A 10,618-nucleotide genomic window follows, 5' to 3' on the forward strand; every position below is an offset into this window, starting at 1 on the left:
GGGGCAGGTGGGGCAGGGCACAGGGCAGGGCCGGGTGAGGAGCAGGGCACGGGGCAGGGCATGGGGCATGGTGTAGGGCAGGCCATGGGGCAGGGCGGCGCTCCACGGCTCCAGCCCTGGCTGCTGGGGCTGTCAGGCATCTGCCGGTTATGTAGGTCTTCCTCAGAATAGTTTCTGAAGCTGAAACCTCATTTTTGCCCTTGCTCTTACAGTACTTGCTTGGATTCTTTGTAACTTACAGCTTGGATTTTTTTAAGCTCCTTTCTGGTGCTTTTCTTGCCCCCACTCTGCAGGCTCTGGCTGCTAAAAGGTTTTTTTGTCAGCTAAAACGACACCATTAGTGCAGACACTTGGATTGGTGTCTTTACACAGAGTCTTATGCAAGAAATGCCCTCTTTGACCTGCTTTGTGAAATTATTTGCCTCTCCTTCATCTTTTTCCAAGATCCTTTGCCACTATGATGCTTGCATAAAACCCATGGGTTTAGGAGGGCCAGGTTAAAAGACAGCAGCAGCCAGTGAGGTCAGAGTAACGAAGAGTGTAGATACGGTTCATGTGTGCTCCTTATTTTATTTGAGAGACCCTATTGCGTGAGCAGTAAGTGTGTATGCTGGGGGAGAACTAGCACTCAGACCCCTGGGGACACAGGGCTGTGCAGTTGTCTTGGCATCTCTGTTAGCAGCACTTGCTCGCTGCACGTTGCTGATTGCAGACTGCTGAGGTGAAGATCTTTTCGTTGTAGTGCTGTAGCTGCCCATGGTTTCCCAAACATTAGAGCACAGAGTCTTTTAGGATGCAACTGGCTTAGTTTCGTTGGGTAGAAAGCCAAGTTTGTGGAGTCAGTCACCAGTATTGGGGACACAGCTGAGCACAGGCGTTTGCAGCTCTTCGGCTGGGGCAGAGAGAGGGTGTGGCTGTCTGGCTGTTTCCTGCTTTCCTTCTGGAGGGTTCTCTTTCTGGTGGTGACTTTCCCTGCTTGCTCCCTAGCCCTGCTGGTGGCGGCGCGGATGCACGACTTCCGGCGGACGGTCAAGGAGGTCATCAGGGTGGTCAAGGTCTGCGAGTCCACGCTGAGGAAAAGGTCAGTGCACTTGTATTGCTTTATCTTCTGCTTACAGTGCTCAGTGGTGATGCAGTCCCAGGTAAATGTGTATTGGGGAGAGCCAGGCGCTTTTCAGAAGCGCCAGAGTGAAATAAGTGCCACGTGTTTGAGCTGGTTGTTCAGGTGCCTACACCTCCCCTCGTGTGCAAGGCCTTGAATGCCTAGCAAAGGTGGTAAGGAGCACTGTGCCCATTGAACAGGTGAGGGGAAAGGCTGGAAAATATTGTCTCAGAAATGGTCAGTGTTGTCATGTCCTCAGAAAAAGTAATTTACTGGTTCTCAAAGCTGCACTCTACTGTGAGACTCTTTCATTAATCCAGGCACAGTGATGAACAGTCTTGTTCCGTAGCTGTTATTGAGCAGAACCTTACAAATGTTTTGATGAAATGCTTGTTTCTGGCAGTGCTGCACTGCTAATAAACAGAGGACACTGCAGTGAGTGTAATGACAGGTTCAGTGCAGGGGTCTGATGTGGAATTGCCAGCAGAGTGTGAGCCTGGAGGCAGGAATTTTCCAAGTGTTTTGGTGTGGTTTTCTCTTCAAAGATCTAGTAGTATTTCCCGTATTTTGATGAAGTCACCCACTTTCCCTCATTTTACTTATGGAAAGCTGTAACCTATTCTTGCCCTATGGGTTGAGTAAAACATGGCCTAACCATGATGGGCCATGTTTGCCCCCATTTCTCTCACCAGTGTGTTCTGATGTTTGTTCTGCCAAGGCCCCTTACTTTCAGAAGGCTTCCTTGGACCCTTCCTTTCTGCCCACCTCGCTGGCTTCAGCGACAGCACATCCAGCCAAGCCTGACACTTGTCACTAATGTTCACTCCGTCGCTGGGGAGGATACTTTCACCCCAGATCTTTGTCAGTGAAACAGGAATGATGCTGTTTCTCTGCTATGCATGGCTGGTGTAGGGATGAATTAGAAGTGTTTTAAATGCTTCAAGGTACTACAGCTCTAAGGATGGAGCAGTACAAGTGCCACTCTTTTTCCTCTGGCCAACAGGTCATGTGCTTCAGTGGTGCGTCTTGTGTGATTAATGTCGTGCCCCACAGCCTGCTTCAGGATGCTCTGCTTAGGCAGTTAAAGAGTTTGTTCATGCTAAGGAAATAAGCATAATGAATTAGAGTTGGAAGGAAAATTAATTTCAGCAATTGTTTCAGGCAAGACGATCTTATTTCAGAATTCAGGGTTTGAAGTGTTTACTCGAGTGACACACATCAGCTAAGATGACAGCGTTATTTACCCTGACAGGGCAGACGTGACAGCTGAGCTCTTCGAGGCAGCTGTAATTACAACTATTTATGGCAAATCCATAAATTTGATTGATGTTTTTCAAATAGGAGTAGCTATATAGTATTTAACAAAGGCAAATAGGAAAAACACCTTTGAGTAACTCTTTCTGCACTCCAGGTTTTCTGCTCTCCTTTCAGGAATTCCTCTCAAAATGCTTTTGACTAGGAGAGGTCTGAGCGCGTAAGAACTCGTTTCACACACCTGGAGATGTCTCTGCTTTCTGTCTGATGTCCGTGTTGTTTCCTGTCCATTCCTGCCCTGGTTGCTCCGGTCGGTGCTGCGATTGCTGGGAAAGTGCTGGGCACAGCTCTGAGCCCATGTTGGTGAGCAGCACTGGGTGCTGTGCTCACTGCCCATGGACAGCTCAGTGCCCATAGACAGCACTGGGTGCTGCACTGGGTGCTGCTCTCACTGCCCATGGACAGCACTAGGTGCTGCTCTCACTGCTCATGGACAGCACTGGGTGCTGTGCTCACTGCCTGTGGACAGCACTGGGTGCTGCTCTCACTGCCCATGGACAGCGCTGGGTGCTACTCTCACTGCCCATGGACAGCACTGGGTGCTGCTCTCACTGCCCATGGACAGCTCTGCATGCACTGCCTCCCCCAGCCTGCAGCTCCTACTGCCTGGTCTGGTCACTCCCAGCTGGCTCGGTGGCTCCCGGGGAGGCGCAGACCAGTGGATGCTCCAGTGCCGATGCCTTCCATGGCAGAAACCTGCAAGGGAAGAGGCAGCCCCAGGCCATGTGCTGCTCCTTCTGCCTCCGGGCACGGGGCTGTATGTGGGGGCTTGGCCGAGGCTGTAGGAGCAGTGCCCCTGAGCAATCACAGCCGTTAGGGGTGGAAGAGACCTCTGGAGACCACCCAGTCCAACTCCCCTGCTAGGCAGGTCACCTAGAGCATGTGCAGGTGGGTTTGGAATGTCTCCAGAGAGATGTCCTTGGGCAGCCTGTTCCAGTGCTCTGCCACCTCCGTGGAAAGAAGTTCTCCTTCTTTACTCAGGAACTCCAAGTAACTTCTTTCCTCAGAAGTTCATGAGAAGCCCCTCCCTGGGCTCCTGTTTGGAGGACCCTTGACGCGGGGCTGCAGCCCTGCCCGCGGAAGGGAACGGGTTCTGGTCCTGGGCAGTGCAGCTGGTGGAACTGGATGCGCTTGCCCTGGTGCCCATCAGCTGGGGAGCACCAAGCCCTGCATGCCTGGGGCTGGTCCTCTTCCCTGCTCTGTGCCAGAGTAGCTCTTAGGAGGTTCACAAAAACGGGATGTCTCTTTGGGTTGTAAAACGAATGACCTGATCATAAGGGGAGTCTGGAAGGAAAAGGTCACCCAGCATGGCCCGGGGGTGCTGTCGCTCAGCTCCCCATCCAGAGCTCTGGTGTTGGGTTTGGTAGGTGTGGGGTTTAGGTGGGACTGGCAGGAAAACTGTCTCTCTTGGCAGGCCCTTCCAATGCTGGGTTCGCAAGGCACAATTAGGATGTAAGGCTGGTTGCTGTTGTTGAATGTGAACTTATTAAGTATTAATAAATGCACTGATAATTCTATCTCATTTCCAGTCTAATTGAAATTATATTAACTTATATATCACTTTATATATTCAAAGTGCTGCACAAATATTAACTAATTAGTCAAATTGTTATTTTCTCTGTAATCATCCGTGGAGGTGGCAGAAATTAATTTAGGATTAACCCAACCCTTTGACTTAGTTCCATCCTCCCATGTGAGCTGTGTTTGGTGCACCTGTCCTCGCTGCTGCCATGGTCTAGTAACCACGGTGGGGTTGGACTCGATGGTCTTTGAGGTCTCTTCCAACCTGGTTGGTCTGTGATTCTGTGATTCCTGTGCCCCTTACGTGCTCTGCCCCTCATCCTTCGCTCGCCTCTCGGATTCTGCAGCCACAGTCATTCCCGTGCTGCTTGGCTGTTGCGCACTCTGATGCCGTGTGGCCCTGGGCCTGGTTGGAGATTTGAGGCACTTCTTCAGCAGAAATAAAACAAAAATCAGCTTATCTCCACTTAAGTCATGTCGGGTGTCTTCAGATGACCCCTAGGAACCCTTAGGACGGTGAGCAGAGCACAGCTGGCTCCACATGAGCTGGTGCAGAATCCCATTGTAGGTTGGATTGTCAGAGCTAAGGACAGAAGGTTCTGTTTCTGCGGAATCCAGTCCACAGGTAATGTTGCTTTCTATAAATCAGCTTCTACTCAGTAAGTCAGTACATTAGTTAGATTCCTAATATCATTTAGCACTGCATACTTAAAAATGCAATTTTGAAATCGTTTGGTGACTGTTACCTTTGCAACACTAATTCCCTGCTTCGCACTGACTCGGGTTAGATCTCGTGCAGAGTTTTGCCGTGTTTGGCTGTTGAGGAGTGAGGCAGTGCTGATCTCTGCTCCGGGAGATCACAGAGCACAGCTGGCAGCACGCAGAGGAGCCGCGGCGCTGAGGAGTGCTCGGGTGTCCTGTTTCACTGGCATGGTGTGAGCACTGGGTGGGGGAAAGCAGCACATTCGGGTGGTGTGTGTGACAGAGCGTGGGGATGGGCAGGGGCTCTACCAGTGGGGCTGGCTGAGGCTGGCACGGGCACAGCTGTGAGTGCAGGTAACCTCACGGGCACATCTGTGGAGGACCAGGCTGTGAAATGGGTGCCAAGGAGTCTGCGGCAGTTAAATCTCTGTTTGGGTGAGAGCAGTGAGAGGAACTGATTCTAAAGGTGACTTTTGTTTGTTGCAGTAAATCCTCAGAGGGACCCATTCTTTAGTACTTAGAGAAGCATCAGAGTTGCCAGCAAAGGAGCCAGGTAAATTCTCAGTCCCCAGTGAGCTGGAAGGAGGTGACGGTGTGTGTGCTCTGGGTGCAAGAAGAGGTGATGTGCATTGCTGTTGGAAGTTGTTTAAAAGTCAGAACATTTCTTTTTGCAATTGCAGTGGGCTGGGAACACAGACAGACTAATTTAGCACAGCTCAGGTGGTAAGTTTTAAGTTGTACAACCACAGCAACCGTGTCACCTCTGATTCTGACTTTAGTAGTGAGATACTCATTCATACAGGCTTAAAACTGCCCCTTTTGTATTGCTGGAAGTGTATGTAAAATTATAGATATGCACAATGATTGCATAGAAGGAGATTAAGTTTTGTTTCTTTACTGGCTGGTGGCCACTGGAAAACTTCTGTTATGGCATGTGGGAAGCATTAATAACTGTCTCTGATACGTGTTCTGTATTGAGTATCGCTTTAGGGTATGTGTTTGTGTATGTCCTCACGTAGCTCACCTGCAAACGCTGTGTGACTTGGAGGAACTGGGCGGAGAAGGCTGATGCAATAGGCTGTGAAACTCGTGTTGGTTGGCACATCAGTGGGAATCCTGAGCCACGAGCGAGGGCACAGGTTTGGGGTGACCTGCAGCACTGATGAGCATCGAGCTAACACCGTGGGGATACTCTGCTATGTTCTGATCCTTCTCTGAGAAGCAAAAGGAAATCCCCTGCTTTTCCAGAGTCTGGAATTGCTAGAGTTGTCAGATCAGCTGATCTGTCACTGGGGTATTTGTAATTGAAAAGCTCCAGTTATCTCTGAAGTTGTGGTTTGTTTGCCCTTCTGTGCAGAGACCCAGCACCAGACACTGCCCACACTGCTCTTTCTGGAGCTGGGTACTGGCTGTGCATGTGCAGGACAGTGTGATTTTCCTGAGTGGGCTCTGCTTAGAAGTCCCTCTTGGGCTTTGGGCTTGGAAGTGTTTGCAGTTGGGCTCCAGAAGGCCTTGCTGTTTTGAGTGCTCTGTTGCACCCCAGTGCTGCAGGGTTTCTGTCAGAACATTGGCTGCACACTGGAGGTTGGTTCCCATCCCTGATTCTGCATTCAGGAGCCTCCACTGGATGAGACAAAACAAAGGGAAACATTGCTTGTAACTTCCAAACGATTGACCCATTTTCCCTTATTGGGAGCTAAATTAGGTGTGAACGGGATCAGTTCCTTGTGTTGTGCACAGAAGTGCTTTATCCGGAGCTGAGGTGTGATTTGTCTGGGAAGGGAGGAGACAACAGCTGTGGAGGTTGTTCTTGGTGAGAAGGGCTCTGGCTGGAGGCAGATGACACCAGGCTCTGGAAAAACTTGCCTCCCAGAGGAATTCGCTGGACAGAGTTTGCTGGGAGAAACTGCCAGGGGAGGGTCTTTACTGGAAGTTGAATCCAGCCTGAGCTGTAGTGGTTGCCTCTGCTGTGGCTATAAATAGAAACTACTTGCCTGCCAAATTTCAGTTTTTAGAGCCCTTTGAATTTGCGCCAAGGAAATAATATCTTCATTTGTGTATCTGTTTATTTCCTGTCCGTGCATGACTCCAAGTGGCGACTTACTAGACATTTTAGGCTGACAGAAGTGAGGAGTGGGTGCACTGAGGGTCTGGGCCAGGCCCATCCTGCTGTTCTGGCTCAGGGTGATGCTGCTGGCACGTTCTCGCCCGGGCTGGTGGTGCAGGGCGTGGGAGAGTGAGGGGCAGGGCCTGAGGTGCCCGCGGGCACACTCCAGGGCTAGGTGCTCACTCCTGGGCACAGTCTCCCCGTGCCAGCCTGGCTTTGTGAGCGGCTGCTCCTGCTGTCCGGTGTGCCCGGAGGGGGTGCTGCTGTGGTGGACTCTGCTTCTGGAGCTCCCGCAGGCCCGGGGCAGGCGTGGGATAAACAAGCAGTGTCTCTGCCAAGGTGCACACTGGCTTTGCACAGTGGGAGGAGAGCAGCGTTTTAGTGAGGTGAGGCTGTCGGGAGGAAGACCCTCGCCGAGGCAGGACGGCCCATGAGTGCGTGGGGAGGGGGATGACTGTTCTTTAGTGATGCTGACTGGGAAGATCCAGGCACATCAAGTGATACGTGGGTTTGGCATGAAGTGAATCTTGAATTAAAATAATAACAGTGTCCTAGCTGGGTTTTCCCTCAATCCTGGTTGACGAGGCTCCCTCCTGGAAGGTGGGTAGTGCAGCTGGGAGCCGTTTAACTGGGAAAGGTTTCTGGTGTTTTAATTAAAAGCTGAGTGCTGCTGCTGCCAACAGCATCCTCCTGCCTTTCCAATTGGATCTGAAAGAGAGGAGGTCCCTGGGACTCTGAGGGAAGGCTTTGGGCTGTCAGTCATGCTCAGGTACATGGCTAATTTGGGGCTTTGTGGAGATGCTTGAACTCCAAAGGCAAGTCTGGTTTTCAGAGGCTTTCTTCTCTCAGCAGCACTGATCCTGGCTGGCACAGCTGTGCCTCCTCTGCTCTGTACGGGCTGTCTTGACTTGCTTCTCAGATTGTTAAAGAAGAAGTACAGATACTGGTGAGAATACAGGGGGAGAGTGTGGTCCTGTGCTCTTGGCTTTGACCCTGGCATTGGTTGGAAACTGAGTTTCTGTGCTAGAGAAGATTGTGTCTTTGGAAGGAGTTCTGTTGCAAGCAGAGGTAGAGGAGGAAACCACGGCTGCATTTAGGGGAAGAGAGATGCTGGAGGGTCCAGTGCTGAGAGCACTGAATCACCGTTTGTAGATTCCTAGCTTTACAGATGGAAGCTGTTGTCAGCCTTGATTCCTCTGGAAGATGGGAATATTCCAGCTCAGCAGCTGCAGCCCCATCCCTGCCGCTTTCCCATGGAAAATGTTGATGTTACTAAAAGGGCACTTGCTGTCAGCCAAGCGTTCTGCCAGACATTTCCTGACCCGGCTTTGTGCTTAACCTCTTGTCTCACTTTCTCCATCTGTGAAATGGATGTGCTGGTTCCCAGCCACCTGTATAAAACGCTGGAATTCGTGGGTTAAGTTATGGCCTCGTGGTCTCATTTAGGACTGAATTCCTTTGAAAGCTGCAGCTGCTTTGATGGCAATTCCCAGTAGGGCTGGGCCTATCTCTCACGTAGGTAGGAACTTTAAAAATGCAAACATTAGGCAAACACAAAGTTTATTCTTGTCAAATTACGTGTATCCATCTATTCCCTCTGTGCCATGTGCAGATGATCCCTTTATTCTGCCACTGCTTCTGTGTGTGCTGGGAAGGTGAATTCTTGCCCCTCTTCCAGCCTGCTCAGAGGTGTTAGTTAACATTTGCTTGGCATAGATTGATCACAGCAACACACCATGCATGTTTTGGAGTGCACTCCCAGTGTGATGGCAAACCCTTCAGTCTGGGGATCTGCTGCTAACACAAGCAGTGAGAGGGGAGGAATGAGCCACATTTCTCATCTCCGTTTCGTCTACACTTAATTGACTGTAGGGGCTGTGTATTCCTGTTCAGTCTTTGCTCATCAAAACTAATGTGTGTTACATACTCTCATAAATCAAAAGCTAATTTGGGATATGAAAAGATACTTTCTTTGCAGCAGATGAAACAATTAGTAGCACTTGAGTTTTAATGTAGTCTGTGTTTGCACCAGAGCTGGAAAGGATGACATGTGTGTTCTGTAAGTCAGCAGCTTGCAAATTTTGTTGCTTTAAAAGAGTTCCTAGGGGTGTTTTGGTGACGTGCTGTGTGCTTTGGTAGGCTGACAGAGTTTGAAGATACACCAACCAGCCAGCTCACCATTGATGAGTTCATGAAGATTGACTTGGAAGAAGAATGTGATCCTCCTTCATTCACAGCTGGTCAAAAGAAACTGAAGATACAGCAGGTGAGTTCTCAGTCAGATGCTCTCTGTATTTCTTCCCTCTCTCCTCCCTCTGTGTTCCCTTTCTAATCAGTGAATACAAAATCCAAACTGACTGACCTTTGCTACTTGGCCCAGCACCACTGAGCTGTGTCCCATGGGCCACCAGTGCCTGCACTTCTCTCTTGTGTGCTGCCTGGTCTCCCCCCAGGGTCAGCAAGGAGCAGGGCTGCGGAGGTGTGAGGGCGGCAGTGTGGTCAGAAACCACATGCTGTTGGTCCTGTGGCCAGGAGAAGTACCATTTGCATAGAACTTTTTAAAGACAGGTGTGAAAACAACCCAGTCGCTCTGATGAGACTGACAGGGGTTTGTGTGGTACAACACCTGCTGCCACAGAGATCAGTTCTCGTGTGGCTCAATTTCCTGCAGAGCATGAGCTAAAGCTGGCACCAGAGGAGATGTTACTGCTGCCACAGTCTATTCTCACATTCTCGGTGTGTTGGGATTTGTTTGCCCTAGCTGTGCTGTTGTTTCAAGGTCTGTAGGGTGAGGGATGCTCTCAGGGGCCTGCCAGGTGCTGTAGGTCAGAGCTTCACCCTGCCAGGCCTGTGTGCTCTGCCTGGCACAGGCTCTCCAGCCTTAGCACTGCCCTCACATCTCCAGGCACACTCAGTCTGACTGCTGAAGAATGAGGCCTTTTATTTACAGCTGCCAGAGTGAAGGTTCCTGTTGCAGTGTGGAGAGGGGAGAGAACGTTTGAAATGGGTCAGGATTTCCAAATGTGTCTGTTTTATGTGTCTGGCACTGCAAGGCAATTCCAGCAGAGTCAGAACCTGCTCTGCCTTGCAGTGCCTGCATTCCCTGCCTCAGGCCCACAAACCTTCAGAGCTGTTGCGTCCCTTGTAGTGGTTTCACGTTTGTTTGTTTCTCTTCCAGCTTGAGAAGGCACTATCGAAGAAGCTGGAGGATTTTGAAGGTATGAGTTACGTTTAGTGTAACATATCATTTCTTCAGTATGACATCAGTGGTTGCTTAGTTTTATTTTTCTTTGAACCCCCAGGAGAAATATCGAGCTACCAAGATGAGATAGAGATTGAGTTAGAGAACAGCAGACCGAAAGCAAAAGGAGTATATGCAAACTTCACTAAAGATGGTAAGTCTGAAGGTTGTGGCTCCTGGAATAGTGTTGGGCTTGGATCTGGCAGTCTGAGGTGTGTGTGTGGTGCTCAGGGTGATCACGTGTGTGCACACTGCGAGGTCTCCATGGCGTCGGGGCTCTCTCTGCGGAGTGCTTGGCTCACAGCTCCAGAGCTGCGTTGTTCATTGCAGCAGCAGGCCACTAACCATCCCACCTGCTTTTCTTTCCTGGTGCAGTAAGGTTGGCACTGGCACCTGAGAACTCTCTGTCATCACTGTGAGTGCAGTGGACCAGTACCCAGACCCTTCTGTCGCCGAGTTCCCCAGTCAGCTTCCCACGTGGAAGGGCTGACCTGGCGATTTCCAGTGTGCAATTGTACAGTACAGAGCTGATTTCTCTTGCAGAGCCTGTTTGCCTAACTGGATGTGACAGTGCTTCCATTTTAAATGCTGACTGTAGTCACAAAATTGCATTTTAATTGTCAAGGTGGTG

At 50.3% G+C, this 10,618-nt stretch overlaps 1 protein-coding gene across 1 annotated transcript in view; it reads left to right on the forward strand.

The window, feature by feature from the left end:
• The first annotated feature begins 992 nt into the window (after nucleotides 1-992).
• BRF1 (BRF1, RNA polymerase III transcription initiation factor 90 kDa subunit) overlaps nucleotides 993-10,618 on the forward strand; it is a 69,526-nt gene continuing 59,900 nt past the window's right edge. The window contains exons 1-4 of the mRNA XM_009069972.1: nucleotides 993-1,081; nucleotides 8,886-9,012; nucleotides 9,925-9,964; nucleotides 10,049-10,153. Coding sequence (XP_009068220.1) covers nucleotides 1,008-1,081; nucleotides 8,886-9,012; nucleotides 9,925-9,964; nucleotides 10,049-10,153 — 346 coding nt within the window. The 5' untranslated portion in view covers nucleotides 993-1,007. The remainder of the gene's footprint in view (nucleotides 1,082-8,885; nucleotides 9,013-9,924; nucleotides 9,965-10,048; nucleotides 10,154-10,618) is intronic.

Source organism: Acanthisitta chloris, unplaced genomic scaffold (genome assembly GCF_000695815.1).
Source record: "Acanthisitta chloris isolate BGI_N310 unplaced genomic scaffold, ASM69581v1 scaffold2482, whole genome shotgun sequence".
NCBI classification, from domain to species: Eukaryota; Metazoa; Chordata; class Aves; order Passeriformes; family Acanthisittidae; genus Acanthisitta; species Acanthisitta chloris.